This window comes from Pseudophryne corroboree (genome assembly GCF_028390025.1).
Source record: "Pseudophryne corroboree isolate aPseCor3 chromosome 3 unlocalized genomic scaffold, aPseCor3.hap2 SUPER_3_unloc_33, whole genome shotgun sequence".
Lineage (NCBI taxonomy): Eukaryota > Metazoa > Chordata > Amphibia > Anura > Myobatrachidae > Pseudophryne > Pseudophryne corroboree.
Genome location: NW_026967523.1, coordinates 208,384 through 232,626, shown reverse-complemented (window position 1 = coordinate 232,626; position 24,243 = coordinate 208,384). Strand labels below are relative to the sequence as shown.

The 24,243-nt window shown below is 48.7% G+C and overlaps 2 protein-coding genes across 2 annotated transcripts in view; one reads left to right on the top strand and one right to left on the bottom strand.

The window, feature by feature from the left end:
• LOC134984065 (zinc finger protein 850-like) overlaps positions 1-14,342 on the bottom strand; it is a 119,987-nt gene extending 105,645 nt beyond the window's left edge. The window contains exons 1-5 of the mRNA XM_063949704.1: positions 14,147-14,342; positions 6,041-6,232; positions 4,862-4,940; positions 4,646-4,743; positions 3,618-4,548 (exon numbers count right to left, since the gene is read on the bottom strand). Coding sequence (XP_063805774.1) covers positions 3,618-4,548; positions 4,646-4,743; positions 4,862-4,940; positions 6,041-6,232; positions 14,147-14,149 — 1,303 coding nt within the window. The 5' untranslated portion in view covers positions 14,150-14,342. The remainder of the gene's footprint in view (positions 1-3,617; positions 4,549-4,645; positions 4,744-4,861; positions 4,941-6,040; positions 6,233-14,146) is intronic.
• Positions 14,343-15,132: 790 nt separating this feature from the next.
• The window catches only part of LOC134984063 (oocyte zinc finger protein XlCOF6-like), a 42,258-nt gene continuing 33,147 nt past the window's right edge, over positions 15,133-24,243 (top strand). Inside the window, exons 1-2 of the mRNA XM_063949703.1 lie at positions 15,133-15,172; positions 15,392-15,426. Coding sequence (XP_063805773.1) covers positions 15,133-15,172; positions 15,392-15,426 — 75 coding nt within the window. The remainder of the gene's footprint in view (positions 15,173-15,391; positions 15,427-24,243) is intronic.

The following is a 24,243-nucleotide window of genomic DNA, read 5'->3' as shown; positions in this document are numbered from 1 at the left end:
TTCTTGTTGAGACGAGATGCCATCATGTCTACTTGAGAAACTCCCCAAAGACTTGTCACCTCTGCGAAGACTTCTTGGTGGAGGCCCCACTCTCCTGGATGGAGATCATGTCTGCTGAGGAAGTCTGCTTCCCAGTTGTCTACTCCCGGAATGAAAATTGCTGACAGAGCTTTTAGATGCCCAGAGGAGAATCTTCGTCACCTCTGCCATTGCCGCTCTGCTTTTCGTTACACCCTGCCTGTTTATGTACGCGACTGCTGTTACATTGTCCGACTGGATCTGCATGGGATGATCTTGAAGATGTACCGCTTGTTGAAAGCCGTTGTAAATGGCTCTCAATTCCAGCACGTTTATGTGAAGGCAGGCTTCCTGACTAGACCATTTCCCTTGGAAGCTTCCTCCCTGAGCGACAGCTCCCCAGCCTCGGAGACTTGCATCCGTGGTCACCAGGAGCCAGTCCTGAATCCCGAATCTGCGTACCTCCAGTAGGTGAGAGCTGTGTAATCACCACAGGAGTGAAATCCTAGCTTTTGACGACAGGATTATCTTTCGGTTCATGTGTAGGTGGGAACCCGACCATTTGTCCAACAGGTCCTACTGGAAAACTCTGACATGGAACCTGCCAAACTGTATGGCCTCGTAGGCCGCCACCATTTTCCCCAACAACCGAATGTACTGATGGATCGACACACTTGTTTCGAAAGGGCTTTCTACGTAATCTCCTATTGTACAGTCATACTAACCTACAGTTTCTTAGATCTTTAAATTGCGGACGTTATAGAGAATGAAAATACACAGACATTTTCACCAGAGAATTTTAGTATCATTTAATTTTTCTCCAGACGAAAGATCCGCTATAAATGGGAGATTAACTAGGCTTTTTTAGTGATCACCTGCTGCCCAGGGGCCTGACCGGATCGTTCCTCCTGCCAGGGGCAAAACCGGACCCCATGCTCTAGCCCAGAGGCAAAACCGGAACGATCCTCTAGCCAGGGGCAAAACAGGACCGTTCCTCTAGCCAGGGGCAAAACAGGACCGTTCCTCTAGCCAGGGGCAAAACCGGACCGATGCTCTAGCCCAGGGGCAAAACCGGAACGATCCTCTAGCCCAGGGGCAAAACCGGACCGATCCTCTAGCCAAGGGACGTAACAGGACTGATCCTCTAGCCAAGGGACGTAACAGGACCGATCCTCTAGCCAAGGGGCGTAACCAGACCATTCTTCTATCAAGGTGTCTATCCCTCTCTACATGATCTCAACTCTGTATAACAGGGATTGTCTAGATACCTTCTCCAGGACATCTGTACAGAATATCACTCCCCATAATCAATCTGTTTGCTCATGAAGGATGAACTTTTCTATCTATGAGGTCTCTACTTGCAGACATACTAGCAATGAAGTACCTATATTAAGGAATGAAGACCATCCTGTCACATACACTTCCCATTACTCTGCTTTAGAAAATAAGAACTATTAAGAGGTTCCAATTCTTAATTAAAGCATGGTCCACTGAATCCAGTGACCTCCTATTATGCATTACTCATCCGTGTGCTGAAGACCAATGTCACGGCCTACTCGAAAAAGGAGACTGGCGTTCTAGGGCAGAGAGCTCAGTTCTCAGCTTGCCTTCTTATTGCCGAGACTCAACACCATGTTAGTTACAGAAAACAAATCCTACCTGACCTCAGTGACATGATACGAAGACTATGGGATTAATATGTGCTGATGGCTCCTGATGTATGAGATATACCAGAGAGTGTGGGGAGGAGACTGGTCAGATCTCTGGGCTAGTAACACACAGTGACATGATGTGAGGAGGAGAGCAGGAGTATAATAGGGGCTGATGGCTCCTGATGTATGAGATATACCAGAGAGTGTGGGGAGGAGACTGGTCAGATCTCTGGGCTGGTAACACACAGTGACATGATGTGAAGGGGGAGAGCAGGAGTATAATAGGGGCTGATGGCTCCTGATGTATGAGAGAGTGTGGGGAGGAGACTGGTCAGATCTCTGGGCTGGTAACACAGTGACATGATGTGAGGGAGAGAGCAGGAGTATAATAGGGGCTGATGGCTCCTGATGTATGAGATATGCCAGAGAGTGTGGGGAGGAGATTGGTCAGATCTCTGGGCTGGTAACACAGTGACATTATGTGAAGGGGAGAGTAGGAGTATAATAGGGGCTGATGGCTCCTGATGTATGAGATACACCAGAGAGTGTGGGGAGGAGACTGGTCAGATCTCTGGGCTGGTAACACACAGTGACATGATGTGAGGGGGGAGAGCAGGAGTATAATAGGGGCTGATGTCTCCTGATGTATGAGATACACCAGAGAGTGTGGGGAGGAGACTGGTCAGATCTCTGGTCTGGTAACACACAGTGACATGATGTGAGGGGGAGAGCAGGAGTATAATAGGGGCTGATGGCTGATGTATGAGATACACCAGAGAGTGTGAGGAGGAGACTGGTCAGATCTCTGGGCTGGTAACACACAGTGACATGATGTGAGGGAGGAGCAGGAGTATAATAGGGGCTGATGGCTCCTGATGTATGAGATACACCAGAGAGTGTGGGGAGGAGACTGGTCAGATCTCTGGGCTGGTAACATACAGTGACATGATGTGAGGGGGAGAGCAGGAGTATAATAGGGGTTGAAGGCTCCTGATGTATGAGATACACCAAAGAGTGTGGGGAGGAGACTGTTCAGATCTCTGGGCTGGTAACACAGTGACATGATGTGAAGGGGAGAGCAGGAGTATAATAGGGGCTTAAGTCTTCTGATGTATGAGATACACCAGAGAGTGTGGGGAGGAGACTGGTCAGATCTCTGGGCTGGTAACACACAGTGACATGATGTGAGGAGGAGAGCAGGAGTATAATAGGGGCTGATGGCCACTGATGTACAATACACCCCAGAGAGTGTGGGGAGGAGACTGGTCAGATATCTGGGCTGGTAACACACAGTGACATGATGTGAGGAGGAGAGCAGGAGTATAATAGGGGCTGATGGTTCCTGATGTATGAGATACACCAGAGAGTGTGGGGAGGAGACTGGTCAGATCTCTGGGCTGGTAACACAAGGTGACATCATGTGAGGGTGAGAGCAGGAGTATAATAGGGGCTGATGTCTCCTGATGTATAAGATACACCAGAGAGTGTGGGAAGGAGACTGGTCACATCTCTGGGCTGGTAACACACAGTGACATGATGTGAGGAGGAGAGCAGGAGTATAATAGAGGCTGATATCTCCTGATGTATGAGATACACCAGAGAGTGTGGGGAGGAGACTGGTCAGATCTCTGGGCTCGTAACACACAGTGACATGATGTGAGGGGGAGAGCAGGAGTATAATAGAGGCTGATGGCTCCTGATGTATGAGATACACCAGAGAGTGTGGGGAGGAGACTGGTCAGATCTCTGGGCTGGTAACACACAGTGACATGATGTGAGGGGAGAGCAGGAGTTTAATAGAGGTGATGGCTCCTGACTCCACACTGGGAAAAAACAAATTCCTCATTAGTTTTTACTGACAGAGGAGGGTGTAGGATAAGAGATTGCTGTAGTGACTGAGGAAGGAGAATATGTGACACTTTCCTGTAATAAGTGTTTATTACTCACCTGTGCTGATATCTGTAGGGATTTCCTCCTCCTTAGACTGCTGATCACCCCTCACATACGTCTCTTCTTCTCCCTCTGTATCTTCTACCTTTATATCAGTAACATACGTCTCCTCTTCTCCCTCTGTATCTTCTGCCGTTATATCAGTCACATACGTCTCTTCTTCTCCCTCTGTATCTTCTGCCTTTATATCAGTCACATACGTCTCTTCTTCTCCCTCTGTATCTTCTGCCTTTATATCAGTCACATACGTCTCTTCTTCTCCCTCTGTATCTTCTGCCTTTATATCAGTCACATACGTCTCTTCTTCTCCTTCTATATCTTCTGCCTTTATATCAGTCACATACGTCTCTTCTTCTCCTTCTATATCTTCTGCCTTTATATCAGTCACATACGTCTCTTCTTCTCCCTCTGTATCTTCTGCCTTCATATCAGTCACATACCTCTCTTCTTCTCCATCTATATCTTCTGCCTTTATATCAGTCACATACGTCTCTTCTTCTCCCTCTATATCTTCTGCCTTTATATCAGTCACATACGTCTCTTCTTCTCCATCTATATCTTCTGCCTTTATATCAGTCACATACGTCTCTTCTTCTCCCTCTATATCTTCTGCCTTTATATCAGTCACATACGTCTCTTCTTCTCCATCTATATCTTCTGCCTTTATATCAGTCACATACGTCTCTTCTTCTCCCTCTGTATCTTCTGCCTTCATATCAGTCACATACGTCTCTTCTTCTCCATCTATATCTTCTGCCTTTATATCAGTCACATACGTCTCTTCTTCTCCCTCTGTATCTTCTGCCTTCATATCAGTCACATATGTCTCTTCTTCTCCCTCTATATCTTCTGCCTTTGTATCAGTCACATATGTCTCTTTTTCTCCCTCTGTATCTTTGATATTAATATTATTTAATTGGGCTTCATCCTATGTAAACAAGACAAATATAATGACACACAGCTCCTCTACACAAATATAGTGACAGTCACTTTGATTTATTGGGGAGACCCTAAATCCCACCTACCTGATCCTCCTGTGGGATCCTGTGATTCTCCTCTGTACAATCCTGGGAATACAGAGGACGGGGACATCTCTCTGGGGTATCTCTGTTACTGGGTCCTTCTGTAGGAGACACATAGTGACTGAGTACAGTGTATATATGTGATTATCAGATGATGTGTGTATATAGGGGCCCCCATACCTGCTCTCCCTTGTACAAAACATGACAGTCTCCTCTTACCCAGTGATGTGAGGGGCCGGTGATTCTCCATCATCAAGTCCTTGTACAGACCCCTGTGTTCCTCTATATACTCCCCCTCCTGCATGGAGACATAGACAGTGATATCATGACACCTTATAGGAACCTGACACAGAGTGATACAGTCATCACCCAGACACATCCCCTGGTGTTACTGTATAATGCCCCATTCCCAGCCGTCACCTCTCCAGTCATCAACCAGACACGTCCCCTGATGTTACTGTATAATGTCCCATTCTCTGCAGTCATCTCTCCAGTCATCACCCAGACACGTCCCCTGGTGTTACTGTATAATGTCCCATTCCCAGCAGTCACCTCTCCAGTCATCACCCAGACACATCCCCCGGTGTTACTGTATAATGTCCCATTCCCAGCAGTCACCTCTCTAGTCATCACCCAGACAGATGCCCTGGTGTTACTGTATAATGTCCCATTCCCAGCAGTCGCCTCTCCAGTCATCGCTCAGACACATCCCCTGGTGTTACTGTATAATGTCCCATTCCCAGCGGTCACCTCTCCAGTCGTCACCCAGAAACTTCCTCTGGTGTTACTGTATAATGCCCCATTCCCAACAGTCACCTCTCCAGTCATCACCCAGACACGCCCCCTGGTGTTACTGTATAATGCCCCATTCCCAGCAGTCACCATCCAGACACATCCCCTGGTGTTACTGTATAATGTCCCATTCCCAGCAGTCACCTCTCCAGTCATCACCCAGACACATCCCCTGGTGTTACTGTATAATGTCCCATTCCCAGCAGTCACCTCTCCAGTCATCACCCAGACACATCCCCCTGTGTTACTGTATAATGCCCCATTCCCAGCCGTCACCTCTCCAGTCATCACCCAGACACATCCCCTGGTGTTACTGTATAATGTCCCATTCCCAGCAGTCACCTCTCCAGTCACCACCCAGACACATACCCTGGTGTTACTGTATAATGCCCCATTCCCAGCAGTCACCTCTCCAGTCATCACCCAGACACATCCCCTGGTGTTACTGTATAATGTCCCATTCCCAGCAGCCACCTCTCCAGTCATCACCCAGACACGTCCCCTGGTGTTACTGTATAATGTCCCATTCCCAGCAGTCACTTCTCCAGTCATCACCCAGACACATCCCCTGGTGTTACTGTATAATGTCCCATTCCCAGCAGCCACCTCTCCAGTCAGCAACTGAATGATCTTGTTGGTGAGTTCCAGGATCTTCTGGTCATTGTGTCTCTCATGTATCAGTGAGTGAGGTGTAGGCACCGTGATTGGGCTTTGGGTTCTACTCAGTCCTCCTGACACACGGGGATGGCTGTTGAGTATCTCACACTCACTGGATGTCTTCTTCACTACTGTGTAATCCTGTGTAATGGAGGAGACATCAAATATCAATATATACACTCCCAGACCCCCCCCATCACCTCCCCAGTCCTGTCCCTGTATTATTATTATTATTATAGTATTATTACTATAGACATAAGTTACATCACAGTGACTTCCATATCCCCTCACCTCCCTGTATTATTACTATAGATATATGTGTTGTCACTGTGACACTCCCAGATCCCCTCACCTCCCCAGTCATGTCCCTGTATTATTACTATAGATAAGTGATGTCACTGTGATGCTCCGAGATTCCCTCACCTCCCCAGTAATATACCTGTATTAGTACTATAGATATAAGCGATGTCACAGTGAGGCTGCCAGATCCCCTCACCTCCCAATTCAGGTCCCTGAATTATTACTATAGATATAAGTGTTGTTAATGTGACACTCCCAGATCCCCTCACCTCCCCAGTCATATACCTGTATTATTACTATAGATATAAGTGATGTTACTGTGCCAGTCCCAGATCCCCTCACCACCCCCAGTCATGTCCCTGTATTAGTACGATAGATATGTGATGTCACTGTGACGCTCCCAGATCACCTCACCTCCCCAGTCATGTCCCTGTATTATTACTAGATATATGTGATGTCTCTGTGACACTCCCAGATTCACTCGCCTCCAGTTATGTCCCTTTATTATTACTATAGATATAAGTGATGTCACTGTGACGTTCCCAGATCTCCTCATCTCCCCAGTCATGTCCCTGTTTTATTACTAAAGATAAAAGTGATGTCACAGTGATGCTCCCAGATCCCCTCACCTCCCCAGTCATGTCCCTGTATTATTACTATAGATATCAGATCATAATGATGCTCCCATATCCTCTCACCTCCCCAGTCATGTCCCTCTATTATGACTATAGATATTAGTGATGTCACTGTGACGCTCCCAGATCCCCTTACCTCCCCAGTCATGTCCCTCTATTATGACTATAGATATTAGTGATGTCACTGTGACGCTCCCAGATCCCCTCACCTCCCCAGTCATGTCCCTGTATTATTACTAGAGATATATGTGATGTCACTGTGACACTTCCAGATCCAGTCATGTCCCTGTATTATTACTAGAGATATATGATGTCACTGTGACACTTACAGATCCCCTCAACTCCCCAGGCATGTCCCTGTATTATTACAGGAGATATATGTGATGTCACTGTGACACTTCCAGATTCCCTAACATTCCCAGTATTATTACTATAGATGTAAGTGATGTTACTGTGACACTCCCAGATTCCCTCACCTCCCCGTCATATACCTATATTACTATACATATAAGTGATGTTACTGTGACAGTCCCAGATCCCCTCCCCCAGTCATGTCTCTGTATTAGTACGATAGATATGTGATGTCACTGTGACGCTCCCAGATCACCTCACCTCCCCAGTCATGTCCCTGTATTATTACTATAGATATAAGTGATGTCTCTGTGATGCTCCCAGATCCCCTCACCTCCCCAGTCATGTCCCTGTATTATTACTATATATAAGCGACGTCACTGTGCCTCTCCTAGATCCCCTCACCTCCCCAGTCATGTCCCTGTATTGCTATAGATATTAGTGATGTCACTGTGACACTCCCAGATCCCCTCACCTCTCAAGTCATATACGTATTATTAATATAGATATAAGGTCACAGTGGCGCTCCCAGATTCACTCACCTCCACAGTCATGTCCCTTTATTATTACAATAGATATAAGTGATGTCACTGTGACATTCCCAGATCCCCTCACCTCCCCAGTCATATACCTGTATTATTACTATAGATAACAGTGACATCACTGTGACGCTCCCAGATCCCCCTCACCTCCACAGTCATGTCTCTGTTTTATTACTATAGATTTAAGTGATGTCACTGTGACACTCCCAGTACCCCTCACGTCCACAGCCATGTCCCTGTATTATTACTAGAGATAAATGTGATGTCACTGTGACACTTCCAGATCCAGTCATGTCCCTGTATTATTACTAGAGATATATGATCTCACTGTGACACTTCCAGATCCCCTAACATCCCCAGTCATGTCCCTGTATTATTACTATAGATATAAGTGATGTTACTGTGACACTCCCAGATCTCCTCATCTCCCCAGTCATGTCCCTGTTTTATTACTATAGATTTAAGTGATGTCCCTTTGACACACCCAGTACCCCTCACGTCTACAGTCATGTCCCTGTTTTATTACTATAGATAATAAGAATTTACTTACCGATAATTCCATTTCTCGTAGTCCGTAGTGGATGCTGGGGACTCCGTAAGGACCATGGGGATCAGCGGCTCCGCAGGAGACTGGGCACAAAAGTAAAGCTTTAGGACAACCTGGTGTGCACTGGCTCCTCCCCCTATGACCCTCCTCCAAGCCTCAGTTAGGATACTGTGCCCGGACGAGCGTACACAATAAGGAAGGATTTTGAATCCCGGGTAAGACTCATACCAGCCACACCAATCACACCGTATAACTTGTGATCTAAACCCAGTTAACAGCATGATAACAGAGGAGCCTCTAGAAAAGATGGCTCACTACAGCAATAACCCGATTTTTGGTAACAATAACTATGTACCAGTATTGCAGACAATCCGCACTTGGGATGGGCGCCCAGCATCCACTACGGACTACGAGAAATAGAATTATCGTTAAGTAAATTCTTATTTTCTCTGACGTCCTAGTGGATGCTGGGGACTCCGTAAGGACCAAGGGGATTATACCAAAGCTCCCAAATGGGCGGGAGAGTGCGGATGACTCTGCAGCACCAATGAGAGTACTCCAGGTCCTCCTCAGCCAGGGTATCAAATTTGTAGAATTTTACAAACTTATTTGCTCCTGACCAAGTAGCTGCTCGGCAAAGTTGTAAAGCCGAGACCCCTCGGGCAGCCGCCCAAGATGAGCCCACCTTCCTCGTGGAGTGGGCATTGACAGATTTTTGGCTGTGGCAGGCCTGCCACAGAATGTGCAAGCTGAATTGTACTACAAATCCAACGAGCAATAGTCTGCTTAGAAGCAGGGGCACCCAGCTTGTTGGGTGCATACAGGATAAACAGCGAGTCAGATTTTCTGACTCCAGCCGTCCTGGAATATATATATTCAGGGCCCTGACAACGTCTAGCAACTTGGAGTCCTCCAAGTCCCTAGTAGCCGCAGGCACCACAATAGGTTGGTTCAGGTGAAACGCTGAAAACCACCTTAAGGAGAAACTGAGGACGAGTCCTCAATTCCGCCCTGTCCGAATGGAAAATCAAATAAGGCTTTTACAGGATAAAGCCGCCAATTCTGACACGCACCTGGCCCAGGCCAGGGCCAACAGCATGACCACTTTCCATGTGAGATATTTTAACTCCACAGATTTAAGTGGTTCAAACCAATGTGACTTTTGGAACCCAAACTACATTGAGATCCCAAGGTGCCACTAGAAGCACAAAAGGAGGCTGTATATACAGTACCCCTTTTACAACGTCTGAACTTCAGGGACTGAAGCTAGTTCTTTTTGGAAGAAAATTGACAGGACCGAAATTTGAACCTTAATGGACCCCAATTTCAGGCCCATAGACAGTCCTGTTTGCAGGAAATGTAGGAATCGACCCAGTCGAAATTCCTCCGTCGGGCCTTACTGGCCCCGCACCACGCAACATATTTTCGCCAAATGCTGAGATAATGTTTTGCGGTTACATCCTTCCTGGCTTTGATCAGGATAGGGATGACTTATCCGGAATGCCTTTTTCTGCTAGGATCCGGCGTTCAACCGCCATGCCATCAAACGCAGCCGCGGTAAGTCTTAGAACAGACAGGGTCCTTGCTGAAGCAGGTCCCTTCTTAGAGGTAGAGGCCACGGATCCTCCGTGAGCATCTCTTGAAGTTCCGGTTACCAAGTCCTCCTTGGCCAATCCGGAGCCACGAATATAGTGCTTACTCCTCTCCGTCTTATAATTCTCAGTACCTTGGGTATGAGAGGCAGAGGAGGGAACACATACACTGACTGGTACACCCACAGTGTTACCAGAGCGTCTACAGCTATTGCCTGAGGGTCCCTTGACCTGGCGCAATACCTGTCGAGTTTTTCCCAACGGTTTATAATCATGTGGAAGACTTCTGGGTAAAGTCCCCACTCTCCTGGGTGGAGGTCGTGTCTGCTGAGGAAATCTGCTTCACAGTTGTCCACTCCCGGAATGAATACTGCTGACAGTGCTATCACTGCCATTGCCCTCCTGCTTCTTGTGCCACCCTTGTTTACGTGGGTGACTGCCGTGATGTTGTCCGACTGGATCAACACCGCTGACCTTGAAGCAGAGGTCTTGCTAAGCTTAGAGCATTGTAAATGGCCCTTAGCTTCAGGATATTTATGTGAAGTGCTGTCTCCAGGCTTGACCATAAGCCCTGGAAATTTCTTCCCTGTGTGACTGCTCCCCAGCCTCGCAGGCTGGCATCCGTGGTCACCAGGACCCAGTCCTGAATGCCGAATCTGCGGCCCTCTAGAAGATGAGCACTCTGCAACCACCACAGGAGGGACACCCTTGTCCTTGGTGACAGGGTTATCCGCTGATGCATCTGAAGATGCAACCCGGACCAATTGTCCAGCAGGTCCCACTGGAAAGTTCTTGCGTGGAAACTGCCGAATGGGATTGCTTCGTAGGAAGCCACCATTTTTCCCAGAACCCTTGTGCATTGATACACTCTTGGCTCGGTTTTAGGAGGTTCCTGACTAGCTCGGATAACTCCCTGGCTTTCTCCTCCGGAAGAAACACCTTTTTCTGGACTGTGTCCAGGATCATCCCTAGGAACAGAAGACGAGTCGTCGGAACCAGCTGCGATTTTGGAATATTGAGAATCCAACCGTGCTGTCGCAACACTACCTGAGATAGTGCTACTTCGACCTCCAACTGTTCTCTGGATCTTACCCTTATCAGGAGATCGTCCAAGTAAGGGATAACTAAAACTCCCTTCCTTCAAAGGAGTATTATCATTTCGGCCATTACCTTGGTAAAGACCCGGGGTGCCGTGGACCATCCAAACGGCAGCATCTGAAACTGATAGTGACAGTTCTGTACCACAAACCTGAGGTACCCTTGGTGAGAAGGGTAAAATGGGACATGAAGGTAAGCATCCTTGATGTCCAGAGACCATGTAGTCCCCTTCTTCCAGGTTCGCAGTCACTGCTCTGAGTGACTCCATCTTGAATTTGAACTTCTGTATGTAAGTGTTCAAAGATTTTAGATTTAAAATCGGTCTCATCGAGCCGTCCGGCTTCGGTACCACAACAGTGTGGAATAATAATACCCCTTTCCCTGTTGCAGGAGGGGTACCTTGATTATCACCTGCTGGGAATACAGCTTGTGAATGGCTTCCAAAACTGCCTCCCTGTCGGAGGGAGACGTCGGTAAAGCCGACTTTAGGAAACGGCGAGGGGGAGACGTCTCAAATTCCAATTTGTACCCCTGAGATACCACCTGAAGGATCCAGGGGTCTACTTGCGAGTGAGCCCACTGCGCGCTGAAATTCTTGAGACGGGCCCCCACCGTGCCTGAGTCCGCTTGTAAAGCCCCGGCGTCCTGAGGGCTTAGCAAAAGCGGGAGAGGGCTTCTGTTCCTGGGAACTGGCTGATTTCTGCAGCCTTTTTCCTCTCCCTCTGTCACGGGGCAGAAGTGAGGAACCTTTTGCCCGCTTGCCCTTATGGGAACGAAAGGACTGCGCCTGAACTTATGTTGAGCGGCGACCTGGGGTAAAAACGTGGAATTCCCAGCTGTTGCCGTGGCCACCAGGTCTGAAAGACCGACCCCAAATAACTCCTTCCCTTAATAAGGCAATACTTCCATATGCCGTTTGGAATCCGCATCACCTGACCACTGTCGTGTCCATAACCCTCTTCTGGCAGAAATGGACAACGCACTTACTCTTAATGCCAGTCGGCAAATATTCCGCTGTGCATCACGCATATATAGAAATGCATCTTTTAAATGCTCTATAGGCAATAATATACTGTCCCTATCTAGGGTATCCATCTTTTCAGTCAGGGAATCCGACCACGCTAACCCAGCACTGCACATCCAGGCTGAGGCGATTGCTGGTCGCAGTATAACACCAGTATGTGTGTAAATACATTTTAGGATACCCTCCTGCTTTTCTATCAGCAGGATCCTTAAGGGCGGCCATCTCAGGAGAGGGTAGAGCCCTTGTTTTGACAAGCGTGTGAGCGCTTTATCCACCCTAGGGGGTGTTTCCCAACGCACCCTAACCTCTGGCGGGAAAGGATATAATGCCAATAACTTTTTATCGGGGGAAACCCACGCTACATCACACACCTCATTTAATTTCTCAGATTCAGGAAAACTACAGATAGTTTTTCCTCACCGAACATAATACCCCTTTTTGGTGGTACTCGTATTATCAGAAATGTGTAAAACATTTTTCATTGCCTCAATCATGTATCGTGTGGCCCTACTGGAAGTCACATTTGTCTCTTCACTGTCGACACTGGAGTCAGTATCCGTGTCGGCGTGTGTATCTGCCATCTGAGGTAACGGCCGCTTTAGAGCCCCTGACGGCCTATGAGACGTCTGGACAGGCACAACCTGAGTAGCCGGCTGTCTCATGTCAACCACTGTCTTTTATACAGAGCTGACACTGTCACGCAATTCCTTCCAACAGTTCATCCACTCAGGTGTCGACCCCCTAGGGGGTGACATCACTATTACAGGCAATCTGCTCCGTCTCCACATCATTTTTCTCCTCATACATGTCGACACAAACGTACCGACACACAGCACACACACAGGGAATGCTCTGATAGAGGACAGGACCCCACTAGCCCTTTGGGGAGACAGAGGGAGAGATTGCCAGCACACACCAGAGCGCTATTTATATACAGGGATAACCTTATATAAGTGTTTTTCCCCTTATAGCTGCTATATTGTTAATACTGCGCCTAATTAGTGCCCCCCCCACTCTTTTTTTAACCCTTTCTGTAGTGTAGTGACTGCAGGGGAGAGCCAGGGAGCTTCCCTCCAACGGAGCTGTGAGGGAAAATGGCGCCAGTGTTCTGAGGAGATAGGCTCCGCCCCCTTCTCGGCGGCCTTATCTCCCGTTTTTCTGTGTATTCTGGCAGGGGTTAAATTCATCCATATAGCCCAGGAGCTATATGTGATGCATTTTTCGCCATCCAAGGTGTTTTTATTGCATCTCAGGGCGCCCCCCCAGCGCCCTGCACCCTCAGTGACCGGAGTGTGAAGTGTGCTTAGAGCAATGGCGCACAGCTGCAGTGCTGTGCGCTACCTTGTTGAAGACAGGACGTCTTCTGCCGCCGATTTTCCGGACCTCTTCTGTCTTCTGGCTCTGTAAGGGGGCCGGCGGCGCGGCTCTGGGACCCATCCATGGCTGGGCCTGTGATCGATCCCTCTGGAGCTAACGTCCAGTAGCCTAAGAAGCCCAATCCACTCTGCACGCAGGTGAGTTCGCTTCTTCTCCCCTTAGTCCCTCGATACAGTGAGCCTGTTGCCAGCAGGTCTCACTGAAAATAAAAAACCTAACACTAAACTTTTCACTAAGCAGCTCAGGAGAGCCCCTAGTGTGCATCCTTCTCGTTCGGGCACAAAAATCTAACTGAGGCTTGGAGTAGGGTCATAGGGGGAGGAGCCAGTGCACACCACCTAGTCCTAAAGCTTTTACTTTTGTGCCCAGTCTCCTGCGGAGCTGCTATTCCCCATGGTCCTGACGGAGTCCCAGCATCCACAAGGACGTCAGAGAAACACTGTTTATTACACACAAGAGCCGGTCTGCATTATCAACTTTGTGCCGCAAGGACTACCAACACTGGTGCAGTGACTACTAACCACCATCACATCTATACACATGTAACTCACTTTGTTGTTACACCGGAACTAAGCGGATGGACAATTACCATATAAAGGTCATTCTGGTTCAGGGCACATTCCTGTATGAACCATATCAGCTGGAGGATTTCTTCTCACTCACACTGTGCGCTGCTCATTTACTATAAGAGACCGACAAATCCTCTGAGAGTCTCCTATGTAGAAGGATCAGCGTTTTCCTTTTACATTGATTTTATCAGTGATACCTTTGTGTATACTCATTGTGTATATCATGTATACCAGAGATATCATATACCTCAGGGTAACACCCATTAGTATATGTTTTGGTCTATATTACTGTTTATATTGTTTTTATGTTTTGGTTGCATCATTTGGATAGAGCGCTACCTGGTATTCCCACATTTGCACACAGCACGGGGCTCAGTAACAGGCCGGCTGCCGGCACGTATACAAAATAATAGGTTCCCTATAGAATAATAGTAAACGCCAGGCACAGCTGCTGCAGAAACTCTTGTTACATACGTGACGTCAGTCTCTTCTGATACTGGCATTATATAATACAGCCCGGTGTCTCTACAGCAGATGGCCGTCGTTATACGTGTGGCGCCCTCCTAGCGGGAATGTCACATGTTACACCATTATAGTGACGTGACTGCTGGGGGGAGGGGGGGGGGGGGGGGGGGGGGGGGGGATGGGGCGGCTCAGCCTGCAGCTGTCACACTGCCAGTGGTGTAGTAATGCTCTGCAGCTGACATAATAATAATAATAATAATAATAATAATAATAATAATAATGACAGGACACCACAGGCTGCTCCTCCTGTATAATAATAATATCAGGACACCACAGGCTGCTCCCCCTGTATAATAATAATAATAACAGTACACAACAGCCTACTCCCCCTGTATAATAATATCTGGACACCACAGGCTGCTCCCCCTGTATAGTAAGACGCCATTACCTGATCTCCACGGACACTGGGAGGCTGCAGCAGTCAATTTAAACTCACTTCCTGTATGTGAAACGCACGGTCCGGAAGTAAGGTGGAACGCACATGCCGGAAGTAGGGTTTGATTGGCAACGACTGCTACCTGGTTACTGGCCCCTCCCCTCCTACACCCAACCCACAGCCCTGCCCTCTGTAAAGATTAATACCATACATGTCCTTAGTGCAGGAGGCCGGCGGCCATTTTCCTGTAGACCAGTCCGGCAGCAGCAATAGGTTCCCTGGCCGTGTAATGACGTCAGGAGCGGCGGCCATTTTCCCCTGGTCTGAGCTCCGCCTTCCTTCTATCATTCCCACAAGGCAGCAGGAGCAGAGAGCAGCCATTGCTGTGTCTGGCAGCAGGTAATGATATTATTATTATTATTCTATAGGCTGAGCAGCTCTGGTGTCAGGTTCTGTACTACAGGGGGAGTAGCCTCTGGTGCCTTGTTATAGTGCAGCTGGAGCAGCCTCTGGTGCTGCATTATCCCTGTACAGGTGGCTGACACTCTAGTGTCCTATTACTGTAATACAGGTGGCGCAGACCCCGCCGTTACCGTAATACAGGTGGCGCACACCCCGCCGTTACCGTAATACAGGTGGAGCAGACCCCGCCGTTACCGTAATGCAGGTGGCGCAGACCCCGCCGTTACCGTAATACAGGTGGCTCAGATCCCTCCGTTACCGTAATACAGGGGGCGCAGACCCTGCCGTTACCGTATTACAGGTGGCGCAGGACTTGCTGTTACCGTAATACAGGTGGCGCAGAACCCGCCGTTACCGTAATACAGGTGGCGCAGACCCTGCCGTTACCGTAATACAGGGGGCGCAGTCCCCTCCATTACCGTAATACAGGGGGCGCAGACCCCGCCGTTACCGTATTACAGGTGGCGCTTACCCCGCCGATACCGTATTACAGGTGGCGTAGACAGCGCCGTTACCGTAATACAGGTGGCGCAGGACCCGCCGTTACCGTAATACAGGGGGTGCAGACCCCGCCGTTACCGTGATACAGGTGGCGCAGACCCCGCAGTTACCCTAATACAGGTGGCGTAGACCCCGCATTTACCGTAATACATGTGGCGCAGGCCTCGCCGTTACTGTAATACAGGTGGCGCAGGCCCCGCCATTACCGTAATACAGGTGGCGCAGACCCCGCCGTTACTGTGATACAGGTGGCGCAGACCCCGCCGTTACCGTGATACAGGTGGCGCAGACCCCGTCGTTACCGTGATACAGGTTGCGCAGACCCCGCCGTTACCGTAATACAGGAGGCACAGACCCTGCCGTTACCGTAATACAGGGGGCGCAGTCCCCTCCATTACCGTAATACAGGGGGCGCAGACCCCGCCGTTACCGTATTACAGGTGGCGCATACCCCGCCGATACCGTATTACAGGTGGCGTAGACAGCGCCGTTACCGTAATACAGGTGGCGCAGGACCCGCCGTTACCGTAATACAGGGGGTGCAGAACCCGCCGTTACCGTGATACAGGTGGCGCAGACCCCGCAGTTACCGTAATACAGGTGGCGTAGATCCCGCATTTACCGTAATACATGTGGCGCAGGCCTCGCCGTTACTGTAATACAGGTGGCGCAGACCCCGCCGTTACTGTGATACAGGTGGCGCAGACCCCGCCGTTACCGTGATACAGGTGGCGCAGACCCCGTCGTTACCGTGATACTGGTTGCGCAGGCAGACCCCGCCGTTACCGTAATACAGGAGGCACAGACCCTGCCGTTACCGTAATACAGGGGGCACAGTCCTCTCCATTACCGTAATACAGGGGGCGCAGACCCCGCCGTTACCGTATTACAGGTGGCGTAGACCCCGCAGTTACCGTAATACAGGTGGCGCAGACCCAGTTGTTACCGTAATACAGGGGGGAACACCCCTCTTTTTCTTTTGCATTACGTAATACAGGGGGCGCAGAACCCGTCGTTACCGTAATACAGGTGGCGCACACTCCGCCGTTACCGTAATACAGATGGTGCACACACTGCCGTTACCGTAATGCAGGTGGTGCGAACCCCGCCGTTACCATAATACAGGTGCCGCAGACCCCGCCGTTACAGTAATACAGGGGGCGCAAGACCCCAACGTTTTCCGTAATACAAGTGGCGCAAGACCCCGCCGTTACCATAATACAGGTGGCACATACCCCGCCCTTACCGTAATACAGGTGGCGCAGACCCCGCCGTTACAGTAATTCAATGCAGACCCCGCCATTACAGGTGTTGTGTCCTGTGGCATTGTGCTGTACAGGGGGAGCGGCCTGTGTTGTCGTAGTTTACAGGAGGAGCAACCTCTGGTGTCCTGTTGTTATTATTATTATACAGGAGGATCAGCCCCCGCCGTTACCGTAATACATGTGGCGCAGACCCCACCGTTACCGTAATACAGGGGGCGCAGACCCCGCTGTTACCGTGATACAGATGGCGCAGCACCTGGCATTACTGTGATACAGGTGACACAGACCCTGTTACCGTAATACAGGGGGGAACACCCCTCTTTCTCTGACGTCCTAGTGGATGCTGGGACTCCGTAAGGACCATGGGGAATAGCGGCTCCGCAGGAGACAGGGCACAATACTAAAAGCTTTAGGATCAGGTGGTGTGTACTGGCTCCTCCCCCTATGACCCTCCTCCAAGCCTCAGTTAGATTTTTGTGCCCGGCCGGGAAGGATGCAATCTAGGTGGCTCTCCTGAGCTGCTTAGAATAAAAGTTTAATTTAGGTTTTTTATTTTCAGTGAGTCCTGCTGGCAACAGGCTCACTGCTACGAGGGACTTAGGGGAGAAGAAGTGAACTCACCTGCGTGCAGGATGGATTTGCTTCTTAGGCTACTGGACACCATTAGCTCCAGAGGGATCGAACACAGGCCCAGCCATGGAGTCCGGTCCCGGAGCCGCGCCGCCGGCCCCCTTGCAGATGCTGAAGAAAGAAGGTCCAGAGGTCCAGAAATCGGCGGCAGAAGACTTTTCAGTCTTCATGAGGTAGCGCACAGCACTGCAGCTGTGCGCCATTGTTGTCAGCACACTTCACACCAGCGGTCACTGAGGGTGCAGGGCGCTGGGGGGGCGCCCTGGGCAGCAATGAAAATACCTTTACTGGCTAAAATACATCACATATAGCCTCTGGGGCTATATGGATGTATTTAACCCCTGCCAGGATGTCAGAAAAACGGGAGAAGAAGCCAGCCGAAAAAGGGGCGGGGCCTATTCTCCTCAGCACACAGCGCCATTTTCCCTCACAGAAATGCTGGTGGGAAGGCTCCCAGGCTCTCCCCTGCACTGCACTACAGAAACAGGGTTAAAACAGAGAGGGGGGGCACTTTTTTGGCGATATAATTACATATGTGAAAATGCTATAAGGGAAAACACTTGTATAAGGGGTTGTCCCTGTATAATTATAGCGTTTTTGGTGTGTGCTGGCAAACTCTCCCTCTGTCTCCCCAAAGGGCTAGTGGGGTCCTGTCCTCTATCAGAGCATTCCCTGTGTGTGTGCTGTGTGTCGGTACGTGTGTGTCGACATGTAGGAGGACGATGTTGGTGAGGAGGCGGAGCAATTGCCTGTATTGGGGATGTCACTCTCTAGGGAGTCGACACCGGAATGGATGGCTTATTTAGGAATTACGTGATAATGTCAACACGCTGCAAGGTCGGTTGACGACATGAGACGGCCGGCAAACAAATTAGTACCTGTCCAGGCGTCTCAGACACCGTCAGGGGCTTTAAAACGCCCATTTACCTCAGTCGGTCGACACAGACACGGACACTGACTCCAGTGTCGACGGTGAAGAAACAAACTTATTTTCCTTTGGGGCCACACGTTACATGTTAAGGGCAATGAAGGAGGTGTTACATATTTCTGATACTACAAGTACCACAAATAAGGGTATTGTGTGAAGAAACTACCTGTAGTTTTTCCTGAATCAGATAAATTAAATGAAGTGTGTGATGATACGTGGGTTTCCTCCGATAGAAAATTATTGGCGGTATACCTTTTCCCGCCAGAAGTTAGGGCGAGTTGGGAAACACACCTTAGGGTGGATAAGGCGCTCACACGCTTATCAAAACAAGTGGCGTTACCGTCTCCAGATACGGCCGCCCTCAAGGAGCCAGCTGATAGAAGGCTGAAAAATATCCTTAAACGTATATACACACATACTGGTGTTATACTGCGACCAGCAATCGCCTCAGCCTGGATGTGCAGCGCTGGGGGGGCTTGGTCGGATTCCCTGACTGAAAATATTGATACCCTTGACAGGGACAGTATTTTATTGACTATAGAGCATTATCAGGAAATCGTCCATATTTCTTTTAAGAAGAATCATCATTTCGGCCATTACCTTGGTAAAGACCCGGGGTGCCGTGGACAATCCAAGGTGGACATGATGGCGTCCCGCCTGAACAAAATTAGACAGATATTGCGCCAGGTCAAGGGACCCTCAGGCAATAGCGGTGGACGCTCTGGTAACACCGTGGGTGTACCAGTCAGTGTATGTGTTCCCTCCTATGCCTCTCATACCAAAAGTACTGAGAATCATAAGAAGGAGAGGAGTAAGAACGATACTCGTGGTTCCGGATTGGCCAAGAGGGACTTGGTGCCCGGAACTTCAAGAGATGCTCACGGAAGACCCGTGGCCTCTACCTCTAAGAAAGGACCTGCTCCAGCAGGGGCCTTGTCTGTTCCAAGACTTACCGCGGCTGCGTTTGACGGCATGGCGGTTGAACGCCGGATCCTGAAGGAAAAAGGAATTCCAGATGAAGTCATCCCTACCCTGGTCGAAGCCAGGAAGGATGTAACCGCAAAACATTTTCACCGCATTTGGCGAAAATATGTTGCGTGGTGCGAGGCCAAGAAGGCCCCTACAGAGGAATTCCAACTGGGTCGTTTCCTACATTTCCTGCAAACAGGACTGTCTATGGGCCTAAAATTAGGGTCCATTAAGGTTCAAAATTCGGCCCTGTCGAATTTCTTCCAGAAAGAACTGGCTTTAGTGCCTGAAGTTCAGACGTTTGTAAAAGGGGTACTGCATATACAGCCTCCTTTTGTGCCTCCAGTGGCACCTTGGGATCTCAATGTTGTTTTGAGTTTCCTAAAGTCACAGTGGTTTGAACCACTCACCACTGTGGACTTAAAATATCTCACATGGAAGGTGACGATGTTGTTAGCCCTGGCTTCAGCCAGGCGTGTGTCAGAATTGGCGGCTTTATCATATAAAAGCCCTTACTTAATTTTTTCATTCTGACAGGGCAGAATTGAGGACTCGTCCTCAATTTCTCCTTAAGGTGTTTTCTGTTTTTCACATGAACCAACCTATTGTGGTACCTGCGGCTACTAGGGACTTGGAGGACTCCAAGTTACTTGACGTTGTCAGGGCCCTGAAAATATATGTTTCCAGGACGACGGGAGTCAAAAAATCTGACTCGCTGTTTAGCCTGTATGCACCCAACAAGAGGGGTGCTCCTGCTTCTAAGCAGACGATTACTCGCTGGATTTGTAATACAATTCAGCTTACACATTCTGTGGCAGGCCTGCCACAGCCAAAATCTGTTAGAGCCCATTCCACAAGGAAGTGGGCTCATCTTGGGCGGCTGCCCGAGGGGTCTCGGCTTTGCAACTTTGCCGAGCAGTTACTTGGTCAGGGGCAAACACGTTTGCTAAATTCTACAAATTTGATACCCTGGCTGAGGAGGACCTGGAATTCTCTCATTCGGTGCTGCAGAGTCATCCGCATTCTCCCGCCCGTTTGGGAGCTTTGGTATAATCCCCATGGTCCTTACGGAGTCCCAGCATCCACTAGGACGTCAGAGAAAATAAGATTTTACTTACCGATAAATCTATTTCTCGTAGTCCGTAGTGGATGCTGGGCGCCCATCCCAAGTGCGGATTGTCTGCAATACTTGTACATAGTTATTGTTACAAAAATTGGGTTATTCTTGTTGTGAGCCATCCTTTCAGAGGCTCCTTCGTTGTTATCATACTGTTAACTGGGTTCAGATCACAGGTTGTACGGTGTGATTGGTGTGGCTGGTATGAGTCTTACCCGGGATTCAATATCCTTCCTTATTATGCACGCTCGTCCGGGCACAGTATCCTAACTGAGGCTTGGAGGAGGGTCATAGGGGGAGGAGCCAGTACACACCACCTGATCCTAAAGCTTTTAGTATTGTGCCCTGTCTCCTGCGGAGCCGCTATTCCCCATGGTCCTTACGGAGTCCCAGCATCCACTACGGACTACGAGAAATAGATTTATCGGTAAGTAAAATCTTATTTTTTCTTTTGCATTACGTAATACAGGGGGCGTAGAACCCGTCGTTACCGTAATACAGGTGGCGCACACTCCGCCGTTACCGTAATACAGATGGTGCACACACTGCCGTTACCGTAATGCAGGTGGTGCGAACCCCGCCGTTACCATAATACAGGTGCCGCAGACCCCGCCGTTACAGTAATACAGGGGGCGCAAGACCCCGACGTTTTCCGTAATACAAGTGGCGCAAGACCCCGCCGTTACCATAATACAGGTGGCACATACCCCGCCCTTACCGTAATACAGGTGGCGCAGACCCCGCCGTTACAGTAATTCAATGCAGACCCCGCCATTACAGGTGTTGTATCTTGTGGCATTGTGCTGTACAGGGGGAGCGGCCTGTGTTGTGTAGTTTACAGGAGGAGCAACCTGTGCTGTCATAATATACAGGGGAAGTGGCCTGTGTTGCAATAATATACAGGGGTAGCATCCTGTGTTGTCATAATAGACAGGAAGAGCAGCCTGTGGCATCGTACTCTACAGGGGGAGCAGCCTCTGGTGTCCTGTTGTTATTATTATTATACAGAGGATCAGCCTGTGGTGTCCTGTTGTTGTTATTATACAGGAGGATCAGCCTGTGGTGTCCCGTTGTTATTATTATTATACAGGTGAGCAGCCTGTGGTATCCTATTATTATTATACAGGGGGAGCAGCCTGTGGTGTCCTGTTATTATTATTATACAGGGGAGTGGCCTGTGGTGTCCTGTTATTATTATTGTACAGGGGGAGCAGCCTATGTTGTACTGTTGTTGTTGTTATTATTATTATTATACAGTAGGAGCAGCGTGTGGTGTCCTTTAATTATACAGGAGGAGCAGCCTGTGGCATCCAGTTATTATTATTATACAGGTTGAGAAGCCTGTGGTGTCCTGTTGTTGTTGTTGTTATTATACAGGAGGAGCAGCCTTTGTTGTCTTAATATTAATATTATAAAGAAGGAGTAGCTAGTGGTGTCCGCTTATTATTAATATACAGGGGGAGCAGACTGTGGCGTCCTGTCATTATTATTATTCAGGGGAAGCAGCCTGTGGTGTCCTGTTGTTATTATTATTATTATTATTATACATTGGGAACAGCTTGTTGTATCCTATTATTATTTTTTTGTAGAGGGGGCAGCCTGTGGTGTAATTTTATTATTACTATAAAGTGAGAGCTGAATGGGGTGTCCTGTTGTTATTAGTATAATACAGGGGTAGCAGATTTTTGTGTATGGTTATTATTATGCATGGACAGCAGCTTGTCGAGTCCTGGGGTTATTATTATTGTTATTATTATTATTATTATTACTACTATAATACATTGGGAACAACTTGTTGTGTCCTATTATTATTATTTTTTTGCAGAGGGAGCAGCTTGTGGTGTCATTTTATTATTACTATAAAGGGAGAGCAGAATGGGGTGTCCTGTTGTTTTTAATATAATACTGGGGTAGCAGGTTTTTGTGCATGGTTATTATTATACATGGACAGCAGCTTGTAGTGTCCTGGTGTTGTTATTATTATTATTATTATTACTATAATACATTGGGAGTGGTGGTGTAGTCACAGTGACATCACTTTTATCTATAGTAATAATACAGAGACATGACTGGTGAGGGGATGTTGGCATAACAGTTATTTTACTTATATCTACAGTAATAATACAGGGACATGACTGGGGAGGTGAAGGGATGTGGGAATGTCACAGTGTTATCACTTATATCTCTAGAAATAATACAGGGACATGACTAGGGAAAGTCAGGGGGATGGGGGAGCGTCACATTTACATTACTTATATTTATAGTAATAATACAGGGACATGACTGGGGAGGTAAGGGTATCTGGGGTGTCACAGTGACGTCACTTATATCTATAGTAATAATACAGGGACGTGAGTAGGAGGTGAGAGGATCTGGGAGCGTCACAGTGACATCACTTATATCTATAGTAATAATACAGGGACATGACTGGGGAGGTTAGGGGATCTGGGAGTGTCACAGTGACATCACTTATTTATTTTTCATCCACTAGTGGGCACTGGAGTACTCTTGGGATATGGGCGGTGCGATAGCAGGGATAGGCACATTTAAATATTTTAATGAGTAACCCTCCTCCCCCCTCCATACTCCCAAGATGCCTCAGTGTTTTATGTGCCTTCACCAGGGAAGGTCACATCATGGAGTTATTCCAGGGTTTACTTTTAATTTTTCAAAAGATTTTTTTCTTTTATCAGTCACACTCCCTTCCCAGCTTATTAAGAAGCGTGGGTCCGGGAGTGTGTGCTGCTGTTGTGCAGCGAAGGCTTGTTTGTGCTTAGACAGAGATGCCCCCCCATAGACCTTCATCAGCGTTAGCTGATTCAGCCATGGCTGCAGGAGTTGGACGGAGCTAAGAGACATCCCGGCACTTGGCAGCGCAGCTCCAAACAGTGCTGCCGCTGACCTCTACAATCTGCCCCTCTAAACAACTGGGAAGCGGCTCCCGGCAGCGCTGCTCACAGCAGCGGACAGATCACACTGCCGCTGCTGGGCGCCCGTCACATCACACATCTCCCTGCTCTCCAGCTTCCACTAGTGCAAAGACCACGTGGGTAGCTGCTGCTAGGCGCCGTCACTCAGAGCCGGCGCTTGGTATACATTGCAAGCTAGCCGCAACTCACTGCTTTATGCGGTGTGGGAGATCATGGAGGTCCGTACTTCAGCCGTTCCCCTAAATATAAGGGATGGTGGCCAGGGCTATAAGGGACATAACATGCTATTAAGCCTAGGTTATGAGTGCTTTTGGGGGTACATAGGTTATAGTCAGATGCACATGCTGGGACGCCGTTTTCACACAAAGGTTACACACCTACTTCCTGCTTCTTCCTACAGCAATATGTCAGTCC